This window comes from Notechis scutatus, chromosome 3 (assembly GCF_049901735.1).
Source record: "Notechis scutatus isolate UNSWTSFEM ecotype Mainland chromosome 3, rNotScu1.2, whole genome shotgun sequence".
Taxonomy (NCBI): domain Eukaryota; kingdom Metazoa; phylum Chordata; class Lepidosauria; order Squamata; family Elapidae; genus Notechis; species Notechis scutatus.
Window position 1 is genome coordinate 166104107 of NC_142011.1, and position 27783 is coordinate 166131889.

Sequence of the window (27783 nt, forward strand, 5' to 3'; positions counted from 1 at the left end):
TGTGTGAGATCGGGGTAGGCGAACCAGAAAGGCGGCGACTCCTTCAACTTCGTCACCTCTTAGTAATTGCCTTTGCCTTCGGGTGGCCTTACTCTCTTTAGACAAGTCTGCTTGCAGCGTTATAGCTTCGAAACGAGGCCCTCGAAAGGACTCCGCTCCCTGAAAAGGAATTGCAAGCACTGAATATATTTGTTCCTAAATCCCAGTTGGCTGAGGGCGCTGTTAACCTCCTTCCGCTTTTTCAAGTAGCAAGTTCGATGATTTTAATTTCTCTTTGCCTCTGTCGTCCGGCAACTCAAGGATTGTCTCACCAATGGTCGTTATTTCTTTTTTTCTGTGCAACCACGAGTCAAATATACGCTGTTCTTTCAGAACCTGTTGATCACTAGAATTTGGAATTTTACAGAAGAAACCATCTCTGCCCGGAACAAGGTCTTCTTCAAAACAAATCCATTTAAGGTACACAATGGGGTCAGTGTGTTGACTAACACAATGGTGCCTGAGAAACTATTAAAAACATTTTAGCATTTGAAATTGTGGCAGAATAACCACTGACCTATTTGAAATTCAAAGTTAAACATACATATTGTCAGCCCTTCAAATTACTTCAGACAGGAAACCAAAAACATGAGCACTTACACCACCTTTACTCTAAGGTTATAGCAATAGAATATTTAAGTCTGAAGCACCCCCTTTGTTTACTTTCCAGAAAACTAGGCAGGGTCCCCTCAGACACACTTTCTTCCTGCCCATTCTTCCTTTGGACCCAAGATTTCTCTTATCAAATTATTGTTTAGGCTGCTGTTCAAATATCCTCATTTCCCAAGATTATTTTTGCAGTTCATTACAATATAGAAGTGTTTTGTGAGCTACATATTGTGAGTTTACTACATATTGTGAGTTTACTTTTCAAAAGTATTAGTGTCTGAATGAATCACAACCTTATCACACCCCAAAGATTAATTACTGTGAAGACTCCTTCAGTCCCATTTTCTAATCAACTTTAAATGATACCAACATGTAACCAACATTAAATGCAATTAAATAAATATTAAATAAATGGAACTCCAACATCATTACTGGATTTGTATTTCCATGAATGTATGTTGATATTAATTGCAAAATAGTTTCACTAGCATATTTTTCAGATAACAATAGCAATATATACCACTTCATCATATTTTACAGCCGCCTCTAAGCAATTTACAGTCAGCATATCATCTGGCTCCTCATTTTACCCATGTCGGATAAATATAATTGGTAATACTCCAATTCTATCTCTACATTCTATTAGTGTAGAAGTATATTTTGAAGTAATAGAGAAAAGATTTAACATGTCCATTTTTGAGAGCATTGAACAACATGATACATTGTTCTAATTTTAAACATTTTGTAACAAATAGAAAAAAATGGACAAACCTAATAATCAAGGTGCAGATCTAGTAGATTTGTACTAAACCATTGCTCTAAAAGACCTATACAAGTTAAATATTTTATTGGAAACTATTTTATACTTTTGAACGATAAGCCATAAGGTATATACTTCTTTTGTTGATATTGGTCCAGAACTGTATTTTAGAAGTGGCTCATACTATAGTTAGAATATATAGTTAGAATTCAGGGTGGAGAGACTTGTCCGAACCTTCGCCATGTTGATTATGGGACTTAAGAAGGTACACATTTGCTGTTAATGCTCTCAAACATATACAGTAGAATACCGCAAAAAAAAACAAAAAAAAAAAAAAAAACAACCACCTTCTGCTATTCATATAAAAAGCAATAATGGAAAAGTATAGGTGAAGGGTATGAACTCAATGTTGGAAAGGCTTTCCTTAGCCCAGTCATCCTTATAAAAAGAATTTAATTGAAGGGCTGAGAAAGGTATTTTAATTGCCATGCATTCCACCTCATTTTCACTCTACCTCTCATATAGACAAATACATATAGACTGTATTTGGTAAACTGTCTTAATAGCTGATTTGACTTTATGAATTAACCATTTTATAATAAAGTAAATCAATAGTGAACTATTCCTTTATATTCCCCAAATCCCTCCCAAAATCCAACATTTACTGTTGACGTCAATTTTGTTTACAAAATACCTTTCCCTTTCCAAAAACTTTTTTCAACATATTGTTTGAAATTTAGTTAATATGTTTCCTGCAATAAGAGATATCATTGCTACAAAAATTGTCATATTTTGTCCTATATGAAGTTACAAGCACCTTAAAATTATTTTTAAAGGCATGTAAATTAAAAAGTTTGGTACTTCCATAACATTTGATATATTAATCTCTTGTATAGCATGCTTGCAAATCTCATCCCACTCTGCTGAAAAAAAAATAGATAAACCTGTTCTAGTTTTATTTATAATCAGGTTATGTCAAAATTAAATATTTTAAAAATCTTGTACCACAGTCAGATATTCAGTTGGACTGGATCGTCTCATTCTATTGCTTTGAATCAAGGACCAAAATCATAGCAAGTATTCTCTGCATATTATTTAATTAGTGCTTTATTTTATAATTATATTTCTACTAATAAATAGTAATCTATTTCAGTAAATAAAATGTGATAACTAACAAAGTATGTATTCGGGCTATTCTTGAAAATGACTTTATTGATGAAATAGAAATAAGTCTATTTTATTCTGATTCAGAGTAATCCAAATACATAGCATAAGAGGTGTAGTGGCACAGTGGTTAGAATGCAGTACTGCAGACTACTGCTGCTGACTGCCAGCACTTTTTCACCAGCTCAAGGTTGACTCAGCCTTCCATCCTTCCGAGGTCAGTAAAATGAGGACCCAGGTTGTGGGGGGCAATATGTTCTGTAAACTGCTTAGAGAGAGCTCTAAAGCATTGTGAAGCAGTATATAGATCTAAGTGTTACTACTATCGCTATATAAACATAAGGCATTGGACTCAGTATACCTTCTTACCTGTCATGGCTTTTTAGCCCACTATTTCCGTTTCGTTTTCTGCATCCATGTATTCATACTTTATTGTATTTATGCATGTTTATATGTGAACTGAAAGTAGATATCTGAAATCTACAAGTAATCTTCATTTTTCTTCCTTCATGCTATGCTTACATGAAGCTGTGTGTTAAATAAAATGCTTAATTTATCTAGCAATAAATATATTCAATATCAATATTTAGCTTAATGATCACTACAGTTAAGTTCAAACATACTAAGGACAGATAGTATAATCAGTATACTTCAGCATAATCATCAGCTTCATTGAATGGATAAAAATTATATGTAGGAGTTTGGAAGAAAGTGATAATATAGTATAAAATATGTGGTCTACCACTAGACTGACAGGTTCTAAAACAGTAGAGATATAGTAGCACTTGTGTTTATATAAGTATTATAAGTGTGAATTTTGTGCATGCTGATTTCTGCCATTATTCCTGAAAGGAGCTTACAACTTTTTAACCTTTTAAAGAGTCAACTTTAATGAGCACAAATTGAAAAATATATAATTTTGTATATAATTAAGTCTAATATGTCATTGAAGTAACCATCAGCTTATCAGTGTTGATATATTAATACATCTAATAATAGTTTGGCAGCCTTTGATCATTTTCATTTCATTGCAGGAAAATCTATAAAAACTGGATGGAAATGCATATATTCATGCAAACATTTTATGAAAAGCAAAACATCCCCCAAAAATCTTATGGAGAGACAGCAGGTTAAGCAATATATTAACTAAATTTGAATGTCTATAGAATTTATTAAATGGGCCAAGTACAAAAATTTATAGGATTTATTAAATGCCTCAAATATGAGATCAAGTGGCCTTGAATCTAAATTGGAGATTATTATTTTTTTCATCTTCTTCAACATAAAGATACTGGACAAAAATGCTCAGTTTCTCCTTTGACTAATTGTACTTTTATAGCCAGTATTTGCTATCAGACAAAATAATAAAGCAAATGGCTTGTCTCACAATTAATTAAAATATAAGTTAATATACAGGTATTCCTCAACATGACCACAGTTGGAACCATCTTAAGATGAGGACCCACATAACCAGTCCTGATTTTGTGACATTTTTTGTGGCAGTCATTAAGTGAATCACTACAGTTGTTAAGCAAATCAACAACTTCTGAATTGGCATTTTTTTTGCTGAAAGTTAACCAAAAATGCCAGGAAAAATAATGCAAATCGCACTATCCCTGCTGACCATGGGATTTTCATAAAAGCAAGCCAGGCCCATTGTAATTTCAAATGGTTGTTAAACAACTGGTCATAAATCAAGGACTTCCTGTATGTTGATAACATTGCATTGCTTAATTTCTGAATATCAAACTTCAGATCTGGCCTTGATGTATTTCAGATAGATGAGATGCTGAATTTTATGACAACTGGATTAGGTCAAAATTTATGCCAATAGCCAAAGATTTGTTTTTCAATATAATAAAAAATATACATTTTCTATATGTATTGAATATATTATTCTTATAGCATAGTGATATTTCTCAAAGCACATTAAATATGAGTACAATCTTAAAGAGGTTTATCAAAGTAATGCATATATCATATTTTGCACACACACACACACACACACACACACACACACACACACACACACACACACAGAGTACATGCATATATAGAAGACATTTTTGAAAACCCAGTATATTGTTCCATAAATTTCTATGAGGTTCTTCAATTCTGAAGATATCTTTGAAAATGCTGTAAGTATAAGTTAAGGATGAAGATTTAAGTTTTCCAAATCCTGAAGTACATTTTTTTTCTACACTTGAGTTTTTCAAATCCTGAAGTACATTTTTTCTACACTTTGCATATCACCATTTACCTCAAAAGGGAATAATGGATTGGGCATGGAAACACTTGTATTTTAAATTATAATGAACAAAATGGTTATTTAAGGATGTAAAAATAAACATTTAAATTTGTAATTGAATTATTCACATAAATCAGTATCTGTAGGAGAGTTCAAATCCTTAATATTTTAAATCATTTTTCCATTGTAGTCTGTTTAAAATAATTCTTAAAAATTCCAAAATATCCCATAAAGAATGAATTGATAGACACAACTGTGGGGAATAAATTCTTTTAACATTCTATTACAGTTCATTAGAACTTCTCAAGACCGTTCATTCATTTCAATGGAAACTGCAAAGGGGAATTTCCTAGTTGAAGTCAGCTGATTTTCAGGAATAGTTTAAAGGCAATCCTTCTGTACAAAAACTTCAACTAATGTCCGGAATGGAGGCTCTGGCTGGTTTAAAAAACTTAGTTTCTCTTCTTCTGACTCTCCTGTACAGATACTTAGAGTACCAGTTGGTGAGTCTTTGCCTTCGTAATTATATGTGTGTAAATACTCTTTAGCCAGGTTATATTCTTCCTCTTGTCCACAAAGAAATACCATCTGGGCAAAAAACAATAAAAGTATAATCATTTTTTTTAAATATATGTATGATGCAAAAATAAGTTATCTTCTAATTGTCTGTTACCTCTTTGTCATATATATCATACATACTATATTTCATACACATCATAAAATGGATATTTTTTTTATAAAAATATCTTTTTTGGAAGAACGTGCTGTTTTATTTGAAAGAATACAGCTATCATTGTAATTACATCTTAAGGTGCTGGTCTTAAATTCCAGCATTAAGTTTTTCAAGATAAATATTGGAAGCATGTTAACAGCTTTTCCCCCCATATAGTATATTCTAGATGTATTATCTTTAAGTCTCATATTCCCTATAGCTGTGAGAATTGATGTAAATGTGTGTGTTACCAGAATGGGAAAACATGGGTTAAGATTGCGGCAAAATCTGGAAAATTGTGCTGATTTTCATCACGCTTCCTACCTCTTGCTTGATTAGCTGCTCATATTTTAGATAGTTGATATACTGTTTTTATATCAATGGTATAATATTGTTGTTATTTGTAAAGTACCTTGCCACCCACTTTGGATTATTTTTAAGAACTGCGATACAAAGTAGTACCTTAATGGGATAAGACCAATATGTTCTTTCCAGCTCTGTAATACTCAAAACTAGAAAATTATACACTGTTAGAAATTTGTGTCAGAACACTTACTTCAGATAAGCGAGGGTTAGTGAACGTCTGCCATTCTGTACAGAAATCTCTGAATGAATTCCTTAAAGAAGGCGCACAGTTTTGTAAAGATAGTGCCACATGATTCACTTTTCCTCCCTTGATTAATTCTGATGTGGAATGCCATCCTCTTTTTCCTGTTTCCAAATCTTTCTTTCCAGTTTTTACTACGTCTGTATTCGTATTTATGAATTCATTCATTGTTGACATGGGAATGATATTTAAATTCTGGAATATGGAGAATAACAATAGAATTTCTGAAGAAAAAACATTTTAGAAAAAAAAAATCCTGAACAGTCTGTACCCAGATCTAATTGTATATTCCAGAGTGCTTACTGGCTGAATAATAATCCACTTGTCCTCTGTCATCCATTTCTTCACAATGTTTACCCATTGCCTACACTCAGGATTCATGATGTAACTTTATAGCTAGTACATCCCAGCCAGTGTGGTCAGCCATATAATGTTCCAGTTAACTTACTATTCTGATCATATGAAACTTCAATATGTAGGGTTTTTTGTACTCTGAAATTGGTGGATTTCTTGCAGCCATTTTATGTCTGCAAGAAAACCACCAAGCTCAGAGAGCACCAAAAACCCTATATCTTGAAGTTTCGTAAGATCAAAATAATAAGTTAAGAGGACCACTATATGGTTAACCCCACTGGCTGGGTTGTACTGGGTATAAACTTAAATAAACTAAGTAACATAGTCACTATATTGATGTATGTTTTATCTAGTTTGATAATGAAATTTCTGCAAGCAATCATCAAGTTCAGAGAGCACCAAACACCTCACAGTTCATTCCTGAGTCATAAATATTCTCTTATGTCAGAATATCAAAATATTCAGAATATTTATCTTTTCTGGATTCAGCCAGAGCAGGGTTTTTTTAATGGAAAATTTATACTTCTAAACATTTAAATAGAAAAGAATGATGGTAGATAATATGTTCCCATGTACAAAAATGCCATAGTGTTTAGCTTTAAACATATGAGCACATCACAATCCCCCAATTTACTGATACAAATGAAGTGTATTTTGCTTTCTAAAACAATGAGACAGTATATTTTGCTCTTTCTCATAATCTATCCAAATAAATCTGTTACATTTGCTACTATACAAGGCAAGGTGTTGCTTACTGTATTTCTTGATGCTTCAATGTTTGATCTTATGTTTCCTTCACCTGGTGCCTCAGTGTTTGGTCTTGTGTTTCCTTCACCTGGTGCCTCAGTGTTTGGTCTTGTGTTTCCTTCACCTGGTGCCTCAGTGTTTGATCTTGTTAAATTCTCAAATGTTAAATCAGGTTCTTCCCGAGGTGTGTGATGTTTTCTGTAGAGCCAAAGTCCAAAAGGTGCACCAAAGCCTGCTGCAAGAAGAAAAATACAGAAAACAAGATGGCTTATTTATGTGATTTAAATAAATATATGAAATTACAATTTATTAAATAATGAAATTAAGTTGGGTTTAATTTTATAAAAGAGAGGAGGCATGGATAAGACAAAAAAAGCTTTAAAGAAAGAATTTATTTGGAAACAATTGCTATATAGGCTATATAGCTAATAGGTAGGAAATAAGGAGCTATTTCCTACCCCCTCCATTAGGATATAGGATTTCTCCTATATTTAACTCCTCATTTAGCAACCAAATTCTGGTCCAATCAAGTTGTTAGCAATATGTGTTAATAAATGAACATGTGACTGAAAGCTACACAGCAAAGAACTTGCTTGCTGCCATCTCATTTAAATAAAGTCTTCATACAGCTACATGTCACTTTCTCTCTGCCTTGCATGATTAAGCACACAAAATTTTGTCAGAAATATATGCATTAGTTGGAAAATGGTTTTTTATAACCTAAAGATAATTGAGGTGTTTGCTAGGCAAGGACTGAATGTAGTGTGACCCTTCACAGTTCATGTTGCTTCTTCTAGACATGCACATACTTACATAGCATTGCTAATGAACCCATGACCATTGCGGGAATGCTCCAGGCTCCTAAAAGACTTGATGCAGCTGGAGTGCGCTCTACTTGAATGTCTGAAGGAGAATAACCCATTGATATGTTTGTGGCGGATTTGGAGCAGTTACTTGGAATTGCGCAGTCACAATAATGAACTAATATTTCACTTTTTCTGATGCTTTCTCCATTACATATTCTGAGAAGAATATAATGGTACCCATAGTCTATATCTTCAACTAGAGAAAGCAGTGCTGATGCATCTATGAAAGAAATAATTCAAAACCACAAATTACACTTCATATGATAGTCACATCATATTAGTCACAATGTATTTTGTAGATATTAAAAACCAAAAACATACCATCATTTGGAGTTAACTTCCATTTTAAGTCCATTGGTTTCTCTATTTCAAAATGAAAAGGTATAGTGGACATCGGCAAATCAATGTCACTGGCGTTTATACAGATTGGTTTTTTATCTTTACAGATGACATAGTGTTTACTGGTACTCACTGGGTAATTGTTCTCAATAGCAAGTTTTATCACAATTATCCCATTTCCTGTTTTACCACCTAGGGAAATCAGAATGCTTAGTTTTAATACAGTAATGAGAGTAACTTGATCAAACCATATAACATTACAAAAATATTTTTCTGTGAAAGCTAAATAAAACATCTTATTGGTTTCACAAACTATCCTAATTCATAATCCATAGGAAGAAAGCCATTGTAACAGATTAATGGAGTTGGAGGGGACCCTAGTTCTAATCCAACCCCCTACTCAAGCAAGAGACCCCATAGCATTCCAGAAAAATGACCGTCCAATCTCTTCTTCAAAAAAGTGATTTTGGAAGTTATGGGAGCATCCATAACTTCTGGAGGCAAGCTATTACACCAATTGTTCTTGTCAGGAAATTTCTCCTTAGCTCTAGGTTGGAGCTCACTTTGATATATTTATGTTACTTCTTGCCTTGCCTTCAGGTGCTTTGGAGAAGAAAGTGTTCCCCTCTTCTTTATGACAGCCTGTCAAATATTGGAAGACTGCTATCATTGTCATCCCTAGTCCTTCTCTTTATTAGACTAGACATGCCTAGTTCCTGCCTCCTAACCATCTTTGTTACTCTTCTTTGCACTCTTTCTGGAGTCTCAACTTCTTTTCTGTATCACAGTGACCAAAACTGGATGCTGTATTCTAAGTCTAGTCTTACCAAAGCAGTAGCAATACCTCATGTGATCTTGATACTATTCCTTTGTTGATTCAGTCTAGGACTGTATTGGCTTTTTTGACAGCTACAGCACACATCCACAGAATTGTAATGTAGTTTGTTAAACTATAGAATTATGCATTGTTAACAGAATTAATTACTGCCAAATATATGTGTTGCCCAAATTCTCAGAAGAAAAGTGCAATAAGTATCTAATAAATGCAAAAGTAAGTTAAATAACAATCAGCTCATGGTTTTCTACTTGGTAGACGAGGTCCTGCAGAGACTACAGGGTAGAGTGGACAAGGATCTATTCTGCTGATTCTATTCCACTATAGGACAATATAATTCAGGCTCTACACCTAAAAAGATGGATTTTGAAGAAAAATGTCAATCATCCCAAGTAAATATTGCAAAACAATCCAAAGGAGATTGGTCTAAAAAGAGATATACAGTTAATGCATTTCAAATATTAGACAAGTCTACTTAGGGCCTTAGATCAAGGTTGCAAAAATTTGAGGGATCATAAGATTACAATAAAAAAATATTTTAATATAGCCATCAGTATCTGATCATTTTTTTGTAAGCCACATCAGGTAGCTTTATGCATGTAGCAAAAATACTAACATTTCACAATATTTGATACTCACTTTGATCAATTGCAGATACCGTTACATTGCATTGACTGTATTCTATGTTTTTTGAATCTCTTTCTAAAATGTCAGTTGTTTTGAGGTTTCCTATTTCATCAATGGTGATCCAACCACATTGGTCCTTTATTATTCTGTAACTGTTAAGAATAAATATTTTAACAAGATTATGTACCTCAAATTTATTCCAACAATGTAAGTTAATTATAATTGCTTTATGTTACACACAATATATAAATAAACCAAACAATATAATAATTTTGTACCTTAAGGGTTTGTTTCCAGTTTCTGGATCCATTGCTTGGTAATTACCAACCATTGTGCCAACCAACATGCGTTCATTTATGTATAGAATGTATTCACAAGATTCAAATACAGGTCCTTCATCCTGATCCTTAATTTTGACCACAATGCTCACCATAGTTGTTGGAAGAGCTCTTGAATTGGGAGGTGAAACATAAGGTGCTTCATTGTTTACAACAATTTCTAATCTTCTCTCGTGGCTTTTCTCATAATCCAGTTCCTGGAGGAAGTAAACGCTACTCAAATCAATATACTACTACTAAGACATTTTACTATTATTTCAACTTACTGATGAAAATACAGGGTCTATTACTATTATCAAATTTCATTTGAGTTTTCTCTTTCTCCTCTTTCCCAACATGTTTTAATGGGAAATAGTATTACATTTAAAAAATGTAAATACATCTTTAGAAAGTTGTGAAAAATATATTTCAGCAAGTAATTCACACCTTAAAATTAAGTAAAATTCAATTCATATCATTGCAGTAACACTTTTTACTATCCATAGTTACCTTTAAAGTGCTTAAACACCCAATATTCTGCTGTTGATCAACTCTAAGAGCAAAACTATTATCTTCATTTCCTTTAGTAATAGCAAATACACCCATCCATGATGATGTTCTGGGTTCATCTTTATCTTCAACAGGAATACATAATATTTCTGCATGTTCTATATTTTCATATATCTCCACTACATACTGAAAAAAACAATTTTCAAATATGAGCTTATGAATAGTTCTAATGCCAGATAAGATTCATCTAATAATCATGTGATCCTGTCCAGTTTTACCTGGCTTGTTAGCCAATTGCTCAGATCCTTTGCCACTTTTTTCTAAAAAAGCAAAGATAGAATTTGTTCTCCAATCATTTGGCAGATTATCCATCCTTAAGTATTTTCCAAAGGTAATAACTAATTGTTAGACATCAACAATTGTTAGGCATCAACTTTCTTCAGTAGTATGAGACAGGATTCATCTCACCCTGAAAATTCTGTCCAAGTAATAATTGTTTTCTGACTATCTCAAACTCTAATCCTTCCACTTTAACCCTCCCCTAAAAATATCATAAAGAAGTAACATCATCAATAGGTTTTACTATGATAGACTTACCATACTTTGCATTATTTGAGGGAGGTTATCATTTACATCTCCAATCTCAATATGTACTGCTGCTGTAGAGTACAAACCAAACTCTTCACCTCCCATATCTCTTGCTTCTATGTGTAGTGTGTATGCTGACACAGTCTGAAGAAGATTAGAAAAAATATAGGCATAATTTTCCTGGGCGGATTGAAAATACTTTATTTTATTTTTTTAAAGCAAGGCCATAGGATTATTCACTTAGTTAAGAATTTATTCAATATTGCCATTTCATCCAAAGATTACTCTGCAAAAAAATAATAATCTGGCACTGTTTAATGCTTAGATACTCAAGGCAATATATTTGCTTCTTTCCCTTCACCATCCCTCTTCATATATTATGAAATAGGTGAGACAGACCGAGACATTGTTCCAAAGTTACCCACTAAATTATCTGAATTTGGCTTCACAATAGCTATATAATTCCTAACTACCAAAAGGACTTTTCACTTCAGCTATATTGCAGCTACTCTATCTAAGACCAATCTATTTTATCCTTTGTTAGTTTTACTTATGCTGTTTCACTTAGTGTTTTGGTGTAACACTAAATTAAAAATTACCTCTCTGTCCAGATGTAATGCTACCGTAATACAGCCTGAATCCGGATCTATAACAAATTCATGAAGTTTCTGATGATTCTGGGATATAATTCTGTATTTCACTTTACTATGCAGTGTATTGGGCTCATCTTTGTCTGCTGCAGTCACTTGTCCAACTACTGTTCCTGTATATAGAAGGCATCAATTTTAGGTTTTCATAATACTCAGGTCTTCCTCCTTTAGAAGAAAAGCTATGCCCACATTATTCAAATATCAAAGTTAATTATATCAATTTCCCCATCTAATAACACTCTTAGCTAGTCTGGTGGTTAAGGCAGCAGGCTAGAAGCCAGGAGACACTGAGTTTTAGTCCCACCTTGGGCATAAAGTGCCCATGGGCCAGTCATACTATCTCAGCCCTAGGAAGTAGGCAAGGAACTTCCATACAAAAAGTATTTGACATGTTATTAAACATACCCTTCTACTGCTACCATTATATTTTATTATTAATAAATTTTGCATTCCTCAATAACAAAGTCTATATTTGCACTTAAATAACTGATGTAATAATTTCACACAAAACATATTAAAACAGATACAGGTAGTCCTCGTTTAGTGATGGCCTTGCACAGTGACCTTATCAGAGGTGGTATTCAGCAGGTTCTGACCAGTTCTGGAGAACCGGTGGCGGAAATTTTGAGTAGTTTGGAGAACTGCAAATACCACTTCTGACTGGCCCAGCCCCCATCTTTTCTCTGCCTCTTGAGCCCCAGCTGATTGACTGGGTTTTCTTTTGTTGCCCTGCACAGGAGAACTGAGCTGGAAAGCAGGTTAGTGGGGTAGGGAGGGAATGGGATTTTACAGTATCTTTCCCTTGCCACACCCACCAAGCCACACCCATCAAGCCATACCCATCAAGCCACACCCACAGAACCGGTAACAAAAAAATTTGAATCCCACCACTGGACCTTATGATGGTGAAAAAAAAGTAAATTTGCAACAGAACCTCCCATTTACAATCTGTGTAGGTCTCTAAAGCAAATGAAAGCTGAAGTAAGATCAAAAGGATAGTCACAATTTCTCTTGGTGACTGCTTTGTTTAATAACCAAGTTGCCGGCCCCAATTGTAGTTGCTAAATGAGGGCTACCTGTATTCCAAATCTGTGATCTGAGATTTATTGAAAAGTTCAATTACCAATTATACTGTTTTCAGGTACATGAAAAGTATAAATATTATACTCAAATTCTGGAGTATTATCATTATCATCCTCTATTTTGATTATATGAATAAGTGGGATTTCTGGGGTATATCCATCCGGTGTCATTGCATAGCAAATGAGCTGCAGAAAATGCAATAAAAGAAACATTTATTCTTCTGTAGACAATGAAAAATTTATGATAAATCAGGGCACAATTATTTAATCCATTTGCTGTAGAGAATTTGCTTTGATCAATAACTATTATATTTGTATGGGCGCAGGGTGAATGCTCCTGCATTAGTAAACTCCTTTCTTATAGCAAAGCGTAGTGCTAAGTTCTAGAGATGTTCAAAAAATATGTAAAGAACATACAAGTATCAGACATAAAGATGAGCTACAGATTAAGTAGATGAAGGGCATAAGGCAAAGTAAGCTATTTTAACCTAAAATGACATAAGAAACCATACACATAAAAAGAGATATAAGAACATTGGTAGAAGAAAGAATCAGCAGAAAATATTAGCTATTTCCCCTAGAGTGAGGAGGCAAGGAATGTTGTGGATCCAGTCCCTAATGAGATATATCTGCCGGGAACCAGAAGAAGGGTGGCTCCCTCTTTGGTGGATCCCTCCCTCTGGAAATCATTCCTCCGGAAATTAGTCTGACCCCCCCTTTCTGACACACTTTCAGAAGGCCCTGAAGATGTGGTTTTGTCAGCAGGCCTGGGGAACCCAGAGTGGGATGGAGCCCATTAAATGGCTGGTATGAATGTGTGTTGTCACTGGGATAGGGAGTAGGGGTTATTTATTATTATTACCTTGTTTCTCACAAAATAAGGCCGGGCCTTATTGTTTTTTGAGCCCCGAAAAAACGGCTAGGACGTCTTTTCAGGGGTGAATTAATTTCTCCTCCCCCTGTGCACTGTCTCCAACGGTGGCAGGAACTGTGGAAGCATTTCAGCCGTTTCTCAAGTGGGGAAGCCACCTCCGTAACTTCCACAGTTCCCGCCGCTGCTGCCGCTGTTGTTGGAGATGGCGCTGGCGAGAGAGGGACAGCTGCAGCTCGGCCTGGGCGCTTGGAATGCAGGAACGAGCTGCGCACCGGGACTTTTGCAAACTTGCAAAGCCCGAGGCTGGAGCACCAAGGGTAGCAGCAGCAGAGATGCTCACTCGGCTCTTCTCACGCCCACCCAGCTGCTCGGGATTAAACCAAAATGCAGCGCACGGCACACTCAGGTACCTCAAAATGTTTTTTTTTCTGTTGTTATGGGGACGGGGGAAAAGCGGGAGCGACTCAGACGCTGTTGTTGGAGACGGCGCTGGCAAGAGAGGCACCAGCACCAGTGGGAACCATGGAAGCTTCAGAGGCCTGAGAAGTGGTTGAAACGCTGCCGGACATCCACGCCAATGCCACCTGCCTGCTGACCCGGGTAAGGGAGGGGTAAGGGAGCCCTCTGTGCTCCACCATGATTGACTGTTAGGAGCGGCTGATGGCGAGGCGTAGCTGTCCACGGGGCACTCCTATTGGCAAGTTCCCCCCCTGCCTTCCCCCCCCCCAATTTTGTATGTTTTAAACTAGGCCTAAATTTGGGGGGAGGGGCTTAATTTCATTTTATGCCTAGAAAACATGCTGGGTCTTCCTATTGGGGGGTGGACATATTGTTGGAGAAACATGGTATTATTATTATTATTATTATTATTATTATTATTATTATTATTATTATTATTATTATTATAAATGTTCTCTGCCTTTAATTGACCAAACATAAAAAAGACAGAAAAATAATAATAGGAAAAGGGACCCATTAAATAACCAAGGAAAGTAGAAAAATACAAAGGTCATAGAAAGGATGTCTTTGTGTAAGCACAAAGACTTGATGGAAGAATACTTATAAGACACTGGCTAAAGCAATATAAACCCAGGGAAAATGATAAAGGGTGAGATAAGAAAAATGAAAGTTCAAATAGGAACCAAAAAAGCACTATAAGGTTTGCATTATTCTACAACCCATTATTATATCTATAAGATTATTGGCCGACCTGGACAGCCTCTCGTGGACATGTTCTTTATATCTAGGTCTATTGGGTATACTGTCTATTTTCCCTGACGTGATTGGATTATAGGGAAAAAAATGGAGGTTTCTTTTGAAGAAAACCTGGGAAGAAGGTTGTGTGCCCAGGAAACTTTGTGATTGACTAACAAGTTAATGTGTTTATCCCATACCTCAGATACAAAAGTTTCCTACAATCAAATTGTTTTCATTGTATAAATAAGCTTCTTAAGTATAACCACAAGAATCCTCCAAAAATTGCCCCAAGTAATAATTTTTAATATAACAGGATGTAAATATTATTAAATAAATAGGGAGTAATTACACTAACACAATTTAATTAATTTCAAAATAGCTGTCTATTATGGATCTGATTCTTAAATATAAATTCAAAGAATATTGGCAGATCAAAGTCATAGGTCTGTCCTTCTGAAATCTATGCAGTGCATACAGACTCATAACATTATTTTTGTAGTGTGTATATATGTATATGTCTTTGTACAGAATCACATACCTGAAATTCTGGGTATTCTTCCCGATCTATTGGGCAAGTAACAAAGAGATTTCCAGTTTCTTGTTCAATGTAAAAGAAATTCAGTGGTGGTTTGTCAACACCAGGGCCAGTAATGAAATATCTAATATTGTACTTTAGTGCCATGTCAGAAGACAGCTGAAAATAAAGACATGAAATTAAATTGACAAATGTAATTCTTTACTTCTTGCCTACATACAGTAATTCACTTCAATTGAACTGAAATCATTGACAATTCATTAAGAATCTTTTGTGCATTGGAACAGCCAAGGATTATCGCAAAGGACTTCTTTATACAGATCATTAAGATCACAGTACACTTCAGTGCACAATAGGCACCATATGAGGTATGTAATGGTTGTAACCTGCTAACTAAATGGGTTAGCATATGGCATGGCATATTAATTGTTCTAGGTCAAACTTATATCCCATGAAAATTCTATAATGCAAGTAGGCTATCTGAACTAAATTCTTTCAGAATGCATCTAGACTAACATAATTTCATATATATTTTTAGCAATGGAGAAGCTATTATGGCCTGTCAATCAATTCTAAAGACAAAGTCCTTTAAAAATTTAATGGGCAATTATAATTGGTAGACCCTTATATAGAATTCCATCAGATGTTACTGTATGCATGTTATTTCTAGACGGACTTAGCAGCAATTTAATTTCATTTCTGAAATTAAGTAGAATACATTTCATATATATGCTTTATTGTAAGTACTGTATAGACCTCTTCAGATCACAACAAAGAAAATATTATCCTCACAACAATGAGTATATTATGTATCTGCAGTTTTGCAAGTGATATGCCTCGGTGAGGCACTTTGCCTCATGGAGGTACTTTGCCTTGCTTCGGTACTGCAAAGGATTTTGCAGCGACACTTTGTTCCTTCTCAAACAAGAGTCTCCCAGTGCTTTAGAACAGGGGTCTCCAATCCTGGCAACTTTAAGCCTGGCGGACTTCAACTCCCAAAGCTGTCTAGGGAATTCTGGGAGTTGAAGTCCTCCAGGTTTAAAGTTACCAAGGTTGGAGATTCCTGCTTTAGAAAACCATTTAAAGGTTGGTAACAAGATACTACAGGAAAATTAGGAGAACAATTTACATTCTGAGAAGAAGTCTACTTCTATGACTACATTTCATTCATTGGCAGGTGTAATTTAGATGCAGAGATCATTTGAAATGCCAAGTGAAGACTACATTAAAAACATGCCTGTTGAATTTGCATAGGAAAAGGCCCTAGTGAGTTTTCCATTATAATAGTTGGCACTGGAGCCCATCTTCGTTTTGTTCGTCCCACAACAGTTGCTCGGACATGCTTTCTCCTAGTTTTTGAGTCCTAGAAGAGAGAAAAGAGAGAAACCTAAACACATATCTATAGCAATCATGCTTTTGTTTTAACAGATCTTTTAACAGATAATCAGAGTTGGAAGGGACCTTGTAGGTCATCTAGTCCAACCCCCACCAAGCGGGAGACCCTATACCATTTCTGACAGATGGCAGTCCAATCTCTTATTGAAAATCTCAAGTGATGGTGTTCCTACAACTTCCGAGGGTAAGCTGTTCCATTGGTTGATTGTTCTCACTGTCAGAAAGTTTCTCCTTATTTCCAGGTTAAATCTCTCCTTGTTCAGTTTCCATCCTTTATTCCTTGTCTGGCCTACAGATGCTTTAGAAAATATTTTGACTCCTTCCTCTCTGTGGCAGGTTTTTTTTTTTGAGGGGGGGGGGGGAGTTACACCCTTTGATCTCTGTTATTCCAAACATTGTAACAGGTAATATTAATTCCTAACATAATTGTAGTGTGGTAAAAATATAATTATTTTGCTTTTTAAAATAATTTTAATACTTTACATATCAGATTATGCAATTAAATTGTTTTTCCATTTTGATTATATCAATTATTAAAGCACTAATTTAAACATAGCTTTTACCCAAGTGCTGTGATCAGGTTAAATGCAGAGTTATGAATCTGGTGGTCTTAACATATATATATATCCTGGTTGTATAGTTTTTAACTGTTAATTGTTTCAATTTGTTTTACATTGTTATTTGTATATGTCTTTTGGTGTTGTTCAGTTGTATGTTGTGAAAGAGCACCTTATTTCGTTGTTCTCAGGTTCTGAGTACAATGACAATAAATTTATCTTATCTTATCTTATCTTACTAATGCCGCTGATCAAGTTTGTTTGATAATCCATTTTTTAATTTCATAGGAATATTTATCCATAAATTAATAAAAATGCTAACAGTACATTTTCATATTCTGAGTTTCATACCATCATATGAACAATATATAATAAAATAGTAATGCTAAAAGATGCAATACAAACATGAAAATAAAACAAATACATATTCCTAATATCTTGAGGAGTAAGCAACATTTTGTAAAGCACAGCAAATAACTACGAAAAGGTAAGCAATCGAAAATTAGATAAGAAAAAAGAAAAGGAAAGCTCAAATCTAATTTACTTAATATGAGCTTAATTATCTGCAATGAACATACCTAATACTCCTTCCTCCTCCTATTTTTCCCCACAACATCCTGTGTGATGAGTTGGGCTGAAAGACGGTGACTGGCCCAATGTCACCCTGCTGACTTCCAGGCCTAACACAGGACTAGATGCACCTTCAGCACAATGTTGTGCCTCGTATAGAAGGCCATTATACTGGCATGGTTAAATTATCTTGTTTTGAGGGTATTAATGGGAAATGAAATAATAATATATGGATAAATATTTAAACTGAATCAGTTACTCATATATCTTGGAGATCAGAGCTAATCTCCCCATTAACCATAAACCACCTGAACTGCTTCTGTGCATTTCTTACTGTATATTCTGAATTTTCTAGATAAAATTTTGGGCTGCAGCCATTATTTCTAAATGTCATTGAATCTGAATGGCATGGGTCCAGGTTACTTGAAGAACTGTGTCACCCCATCTGGAATGGTCGGCCCCAACTTTGCTGGCAGAGGAGACATACTATGGGCCCCTTCAATCAAGGAATTCCGACTGGCAGGATCCAGGAAAAGTGCCTTCTCTCTCATGACTCCTGACCTTTGGAACATCTCACCCCCTGAAGCAAGATTAGCTCCCACCCTTCCAACCTTCTACAAGAGCTTGAAGACCTAGCTCTGCCAGGTGGCTTGAGGCCTCAATAGGGGAGCATAACACTGGGGATGATTGATGCATTAAGAGACAATCCCATCTCCACATACATCCTGATCCCTTCCTTCCCATCATTTAACTATATTTTTTATTGCGATTTCTATTTTTATTGTTTTATAATTATTTATCTGTTAGGATTTTAGTATTTTAAAACTAAATAACCCAAAATCATTTTGATATGAGATGGGTGTCAAATAAATTTAATAAATAAATAAGAATAAAAGTAATCCAGTTATGATTACTTTCTGTTATGTAAAAAGGTTTTATATTGGATACTTTTTTTTTTATTAGTTTTGATCTATGGCTTTTTCTCTCATAATGTAATAATTTAATTTATACACTTCTTTATCCTTGTGAACCATGTTGCTTTCTTTATGATTATAAACTGTTTCAGTATTGCCACTTGTTCTTTAAACTTCTCACCTCTCCATTTTTGAGAATGTCATTAACTCCACCCAACCACATCTTTTGCCTTCAACCCATTCAATTTTCCTTGTTATACAATATTTGTTATGCAATTCAGTCCTTATTCATTCTCTCTGTATCACTAAGCCTACTGAACATACTTTTTTCTTCCTGAACATCCATGTGTATTCATCTCCTATTCATTCTTGAGCACATATCTCTTTTCAACATGCTTAAATGTCCCATTCTCACTTTATTAAGCTTATTTTCATATTACTCTCAAATAAAGTAAAATGAATACAAGATGGATGATAAGAGGTGTGTGATAGTTAGTGATAGACTCAAGAATGAAAGAAATTGTATATACCTTTTGGGGGTACGTTAGCAAGCTAACATATATCCGCTTTTGCTCATGTGTATAAATATTTTTTGAAAATACAGTAATGATACTTTCATGTGTAGTCAAAGAAATAGCATTTTTGGTATACAGTGAACCATCTTCCAGAATTATAAAATTGGGATTGTTTATGCCAATAATTCCAGTATCATTAAGACAATGTTTCATTTTTACTGTAAGAAAAAAAAAAGAAATTCAAAAACCAGTTGAAAAGAGAAAAGGCAAAGAGAATAATCCAAAATCATCCAATATTTGGGGAGGACATAAACTGACCCTCCCATTCTAACCACTACATTGGTTGGCCCAATTCTACAATTCATTTTTTTTAAAGAAGGTAACTCTTAAAGGCCTAAATAATTTAAAATAAATGTATGATTATATTAAATCATAGGAGTCAGAACTTTTCTAGCTACCACTTACAGTGATGATATTGTTAGCCTCTAGCAAATTGCTGTTGCTGTAAGACTTTTACCAAACCCAGATTCGAATTCCAGCATCTACAAACAAAGCATGAAAGAGAGGTTATCTCACCTCTGCCAATAAACATCCCCATCTTCATTTTGTGAGGTACATTAAAAGACACTTCATTGCAAGCTTCACAAAATAAGTCCAAAGTCTAAAGGAGGGAAAGAAAATAGACAACGCATTGCATTAAAACAGCTTTTCTAACATAAAAATTTTATTCATTGACTAACAATATGTTTGAAAAGACAGTAGCTTTCTCCAAATAATTTGGTTTAAAAGTCACCTTAGATTCACTTTTTTCTGTTTCATATTCCATTTCAAGAAGGTGATGTTACATGGAGAGTTGCCTTCCTTTCAAATAATGTAATTTAAACATATGTTTAGCAATCTTACTAGGAAGGCAAAAATCTTTACAAAAGGTATAGAGAGCTGGTTCTGTCACATAACTGTTTTTCAGCAAATGTGTTTGTTCATCCAAATTTTGCCAATGGGCAGGATGCAAAAGCAGAAGATTTATCCACTGGTTTTGTTATTTCTCAGACATTTTCAAAAGATACCATTTCATTTCCTTCTCTCTTAATACATGAATTCATTAAAATGTATGGGTAATACATTCATGTAAAATATTAAAAGTATACCTGTGCCTATGTACATGGAGTGGGGTGTGTTTGTGTGTGTTGCATTTCTTTAGTCTAATCAATCTACTTTGATACATTCTACAGGATTCAGTACAGTGTCCAAGTTGTCTTCAAAGGCACATAAACATACACCAACATTTTAATTTAAAATTTGGAGATTCTAGTCTAATCAGATCTTTGCACCACCTTCTAGGTTTTCAATTTTTCTGGTGCACCTGTCCATCTTGTGCCTTCCTTAAGACTGCTGCTATAGGCATCTGCACAAAATGAATTGTGCAAAAGTATTACTTATATTACCTAGTGACATCCTCATGAAAATTCCATCTTTAATTTGCATCCTTAATGGTTGATGTAAATATTTAAGTCACCGTGTTTTTATCAACACATGCCTTCATTATTTGCTGCCCATAAATGCCTCTGGTTATTGTTCTACCAATGAAGCTAATAAAGGAGGTTCTTCTAAAGCTATAAAAAGGCTTTAAGTTGGGAAAAAAGAGGAGAGAGAGATAACTTTCTCTTCTTCATTATACCATCACCTGGGCCTCAAGGAAATAAGCAATATGTGGGAGAGAAAGGAAGGAAAGCTATAAAGTTTTCTTCAATTTTGATTTTAATTGTGCTCGCTGTGCATGTGTGAGAGAGGGAGGGAGGGAGAGAGGGAGGGAGGGAGAGAGATCTTTGAAACAAGCACATACAAAGCAACAAGATTTGATTTCTAAGCCAAGGAACAAGAAATTACGTGAGTTCACTAAAGTAGTGATTGTGAAACCAGTAGTCTAGTAGAGGTATCTCTCAGTGCCTCAAAACTCCACATTTATACTTTCACAGCTAGTCAGCTGGCCAAACCAGCCATTCATCAACTCAATCCTTGCATCACTGTCTTCACTGCCAAACAGCAGCTCAGAGCCCACTTCTACCTAAGATTTTGCCTTGCCATGTTAACTTCCAAGCCTTCTTGTTACTGATTCATTGTGGAAGTGGCTCAGTGGTTCGTTAAAACACACAAGTTTTAATCCAGTATGACTTTTACAAAATCAGAGAAGTGATAACAATAGCAATATCACTTAGATTTATATACTGCTCCATAGTGCTTTACAACACTCTCTAAGTGGTTTATTGCCTCCAAAAATCTGGGTGCTCATTTTACCAACCTCAGAAGGATGGAAGGCTGAATAAATCTTGAGCCCCATCAGGACCAAACTCCTGGCTATGGAAAGGGTTTACTCTATTTAAAGACTGTGCCATCAGAGCTCTTTAAAATTATAATAGTGAATTAGTTTCAAGAGTAGTTACTGATTTTTTTAAAGTTTTATTTGTTTTATTACTATAATATAGAAAAATTCAATTTCAATTGAACAGTGTGTTGTCTGGGTACAATTATTTTTAGGCAATCATAATCAGAGTGTTTACAATAACATTTATCACAATAACAATACTGTAGTGACAATAATATTTTGTTTGTCCATTTTAACATCTATCCTTTTTATGTCCCTTTCTTTCTAACTTCTGTTTTTATTGTCTAGCCATCGATAAAATAAATCCCATGTCAAAAAGTATTTAGTTTCTTCTTTATCTTTGATAGAAAGTGTTTATCTATTCCTGCACATTCTATTATTTTCTTCATTACCCTCATCTGTCAGGATCTCATTACACTTCCATTGTTGACCATATACAATTCTAGCTTACTGATTTTGAATCAATGTTTTGTGCTAAATTAACTTTTGTTCTTGCCTAAGGAACCCAAAAAAATCAGAAATAGGGCAATGGGATTTCACTGGACTGGAAACTGACTTGCCCCTAATTCTTACGTACTCAGAATTTTCTATTGAAGAACATTTTTCAACAGCTTAATGCTAATCGCTGTTGTTATATAGCATTAAGTACATAATTTGAGTGGTTAATTTTAGATTATTTTTAAATTATTTTCATTCTAGAACAAACTACCTAAATGAGCTCCATGTATTAAATACAAAAAGGTTGAGAGAAGTGTCTGTTTAATTGAATGGGTTCCACATTTCTTCACTGTAGAAAGTGTTGTATCACTAGAAACTTTGAGAAGCATTGCACTAAGGAGACAAACTTAGGATTTTATTAATTGTAATAAAAAGAGGAAACAAAAACTTGCATAATGAAAAGAATAAGGTGTTGTACAAACATGAGATGCAATTCCACTCAACAATCAAACAGGGAATGTGAACAAACTACTCTTTCTCAGGCTATCTTCTTGCAAGTACAAAATAAGATTAGACACCCCACATACCTAAAAGTAGTAATATAATACTTTTGTAAAGTCTAGGAGAAGAACAGATTACCAATATTTCTCAGAGGCAGAAACTTTCTCACAGGAAAGAGGAATGATAGTCTGGTCCCCCAAAAAGGAGGGGGCTTGCTAGACTTGAGGAAAGAATTTAGGGAAAGAAGAGGTGATAGCTGATCCTAGAGGCTGAAGTACTCCACAGAAAAAGAAGGGCATGTCTTCTTGGCACAGATATCTCAACAAAGCCTCAAGGAAGGCTTAACAAAGAAGACCATATATTTTAGCTCAAGAAAGAATATCAGCACCATCATTAACATCTTTGCTCATCTCTGAATAGAAACAGGATTTCAGCTAAAGCTATAAATAACTAAGCTTATGATAACTACATTACCCATAGTTAAGATAGACTTTCAACACAACAAGCCGTTTGCAGGAGAGAAAAACTAAGTAACAAATGGCAAACTAAAGAGTTGTTAGAGCAGGGATATGGAGAATAATAGATGAAATCAGAAGAAAAATTGGCTGCAGGTAAATTTATTTTTCAATGGTTTTAATTTTCAGTGGCAGTTGAGAGAACGATCTGAGTAGATAACAGGATATTTGGAATTTATCAGTAAAAGATAGAATTTGAAGTTGAATTATGTACAAATGATAAACATATAATTGCTAAAATGGAGAGGGTGACAAGGGGTAATAAGAATATTTCTGCAATTAAAAATATTTAGAAAATAGGGTAATATAGATACTGATAACTCTTATTAAAGGGGGGGAAATATGCTGTGGAATCCAATTGAGAAGATGTAATGACTAATGGTTTATTGGGAATTAAGATGAGGGAATAAAGGTATATTCTAATCATTAAGGTGGAACACTTAAAATAGTAAAAGGGGAAACTTATACTTGTTCTTTTTTCTTTTTGTGTGGGTGTGTTAAGTTCTGTATTAATTTAGAATTTATAAAAAAAAAGTGTAATGGAAAGGGAATGTGACAGACTAAAGAACCAGCTAAATTAATAAGCTTAATAAGTTTAATATAGATTATTAAAAGCAAGGAGAGACATTGAACTTCATTATTACCATTATTAGGCAAATATATATTGTTTATTTTTATTTTTAAAATAAATATTAAGGATTATACTTGAAATAATTGAAATGAAATTTAAAAATGTTTAGATTGGGATTAATGAAAGAATTTAGAATTAAACCTTATTATTATTTATTAGGCAAATATATATTGTTTATCTTTACGTTTAAAAATAAATATTAAAGGATTATATTTGAAATAATTGAAATGAAACAAAATTGATTGAAATTAATGAAAGAGGCTAGAATTAATGTGTTTGTTTCTCTCCTTACTGAAAATTTGGAATGGAAAAGGTAATAATAGAATTAAGTATGCATATATCAATGTATAATTTCTGTCATATTTGTATGTAAAGATGATGACCCGGAAATATGTTGTCCACTAAAAAGAGATTTTTGTTTTTAATGTGAAAACTGAATAAAGTCTGTTTAAAAAAAAAAAAAAGAAATTTGAAATGAAAGAAGTAGTGATAAAATGGGCTAAAAACTTTGGACATAATGTACAAATAGAAACAGTGGAAAAATATGTGCTTAAAAGGATCAAAATGTATATTATTATATTATATTATATTAATTATATTATATTATATTATATTATATTATATTATATTATATTATATTATATTATATTATATTATATTATATTATATTATATTATATTATATTTATTATATTATATTATATTATATTTATTATATTATATTATATTATATTATATTATATTATATTATATTATATTATATTATATTATATTATATTATATTATATTATATTATATTATATTATATTATTATATTATATTATATTATATTATATTATATTATATTATATTATATTATATTATATTATATTATATTATATTATATTATATTATATTATATTATATTATATTATATTATTATATTAAATATAATTTTTATAAATTGATGTATGACTGCAGAAAAATTGCCTAGAATATATAAGATACTTCAAGTTTATGTTGGAAATGTGGATGACATGAAGAATTATTTTATCATGCTTGCTGGACTTATTAAAAAAACACCACAATTTCTGAGTTCAAATACATATAATGATAAAAGAATTTTGAAGATCAATATTCAATTGAAACCAGAACTTTTTTTGCTGGTATTAATGGACAATCAATTAAAAAAGAAACAAGAATCAAGGATGTGGAGGAAACCCAACTGGCTTAACAATATACTTCATAAATTGCTTTAATGCCTCTAACTAAGAAACTGGTTTATTTTTATTAATAAACAAAGGAAGAAAAGGAGTTGTTGTGCTTTGTTTTGGATCATTTCCTACAGAGTCAAAGCCCCTCTCAAGATTGCCATGAGCCTGCAGCTTCACTTACTAAATTTCCTATACCATACCAAATTTTGTCCTTCTATTTTGGCCAAGAGCCATTAGAAGTTGGTCTATGGAAATAGATTCTGCCTCTCTACTGCTCCTAAAATCAATTCAGATTATTTTGAATATTATTGACCATGTTATCATGTTCCAAGAAGCCTTGATAACTCAATAAAATGGTTTGTAATGCATACTATTGTGAAAATATTATTCAAATATTATCCTTATATTTTAATAATAAGACAACAGAAGTAATTCTGTTTTACATATTGGAAACACTAATTAGCCACATTTGGTAACAGAAACATATTAATATTGAATTAAAGTATAAAGTAAACCTCAAACAATTGATAATATTTTATTGTTGAAGTAGGTGACAATGTCACTTTTGTTTTTGCTTGTAGCCTAGCTGAGATGCAAGGATTTGCCCTACCTTGAAGGCTTCAGTTGAAACGACAAATCTGCTCTTTAAACTGACCTAATTAACTGGAAAGTTTTCCTGAAAATATGAAGTATAATGAATTCATCATATGTCTTTTTATAATATTTTATTGTTACTGAGCTGTAACTTTATCATATAACATCTTAAAATACTTTTTGGTTAGTGAGTTTGAGGGAAAGACGACGTTATTCCAAAATCTAGCCAGACTTTTCTCCCTTCATGACTTATTCACATTCTAATTTTTTTTAATTGTCAAAGGATTAAATTTCACTTCTATTCATCATTCTTTTCATTTCTTTAGCATTTTCCATCCTGCATAAATACTGACAGCTATTTCAATACTGTAAAATAATCCTAAAATCAACATGCTATAAAACTACAAAAGAAAATGTCTCTATGGTTATAACATGTTTTAAAAGATATACCAATTCTAAAAACTAGTCAGGATGGAATATCAACAGCCAGTTACTGATAAAAAATTCATATAGTGAATGAAACAGAGACAAGAGAGATGAATAAAAACAAACTGCTTTTATTTGAAAACTCCTCCCCCCAAAAGCAATTACTTAATTTGCTTAATTTTCTACTATTGTATTTCACTGATTCATTTATATTGTTACATGGAATAGAAAAAAATACATAATATTCACAGTGCAATTCAAAAATAGATGGACCAACTTTTCCCAAAGTTCTTTGAATTGTTTAAAATTAGGGATTTTTAAAATTTTTGATGGATACTTGATTCTATAAAACCATGCTTTGCTAGAACTGACCCAAAGAGTTGGGACTATATACTGTTTCTGTGTTTTAAAAAGTCATCTACATGATCATTATCCGAAGGCAGAAATGTGTGATTTTTGTTTCTCAAGAATTACATAAGCTTTGTATGGTAGGCTAGGGTTGCACTACTGAACTCCAGGATCAGGCACGTCTGAGGAAATTGCAGGAGTTTTAAGCAATGAACTGAGAGATGTAAGCATCCATAAGGCTTAAGGCTCTTGTTTTGTCCTTTAAAATCTCCCAAGTTTCTGTAAACACAAAATATTCCAATATTCTGACCCCACAAACATTGCAGACTTTGGATGACACAAAATGATTATGAGAGGCTACATGTAGCATTGAACCTCACAATTTGCATCTTTGTCTTAATATAACAAATGAAGCATCATCTATTTATCTATCTCTAACAACATACACACACACACACACACACACACACAAAATGGGACACTTCTGATACAAAGACAATGTCCTCTCTCTGTGTCTCTCAATCTATATAAGCTTCATTCTCCATGGAATACAAAAGTTAATATTCATTTTAGTATATCCTATTTCAGTTGCATTACAAACTGGAGAGTAATTAGTAATGCTATTGCTACTTCATCGGTTCAAAAATCTTTTCTACTCACCAATAAGTTTAAAAAAAGTTGCAGCCAGATACGTCTATGAAAGATGTTGCCTTTATCCATCACTTCAGCTGGAAGTACCATTTTCAGCTACAGCAGTGTAGCTTTCAAGTCTATTGAACTAGAGATCTGTCAAGTCCAGTGATGTTCCACTGGAAAGTAAGAGTGAAATGAAAAAGTAAACCAGACTAATAAATGAACAGCAGGAAACAACAGGTTTATTATGCAGAAAGTGAATGGGACTGCTTTTTCCCCTAATTCAAGCTTTGAATATCTAGGGTAAAGTACTAGTCATTAACTTAGTTCTCCTGCTAAATTTGAAGAGGGCTGGTCCTAAAAGAACTTGTGGAACGTGCTCAGTTTCATTTCAGAGTTCTCATCCTGTTCTAAAATCCTGGAGGGTAGAAAAAGTAGGGTGAATTGGGACCAGAATTTGCCCTTCCCTCCTCAGCTGTTAGAAGGAAATTGTTCTTCATTTCATAGAATT

The 27783-nt window shown here is 33.6% G+C and overlaps 1 protein-coding gene across 1 annotated transcript; it reads right to left on the bottom strand.

Moving 5' to 3' along the window:
- Positions 1 to 4656: 4656 nt before the first annotated feature.
- LOC113413765 (desmocollin-1-like) lies at positions 4657 to 27469 on the bottom strand. The gene is made up of 17 exons (XM_087961663.1): positions 27300 to 27469; positions 20188 to 20272; positions 19627 to 19829; positions 16898 to 17023; positions 15664 to 15819; positions 13096 to 13240; positions 11922 to 12085; positions 11332 to 11466; positions 10735 to 10920; positions 10186 to 10442; positions 9920 to 10059; positions 8428 to 8637; positions 8054 to 8326; positions 7249 to 7475; positions 6089 to 6334; positions 4814 to 5408; positions 4657 to 4774 (listed from the first exon to the last, which is right to left on the bottom strand). The coding sequence occupies exons 1-16, from the start codon at positions 27378 to 27380 to the stop codon at positions 5202 to 5204; spliced, it is 2841 nt and encodes a 946-aa protein (XP_087817789.1). The 5' UTR covers positions 27381 to 27469; the 3' UTR covers positions 4657 to 4774; positions 4814 to 5201.
- Positions 27470 to 27783: the final 314 nt, after the last annotated feature.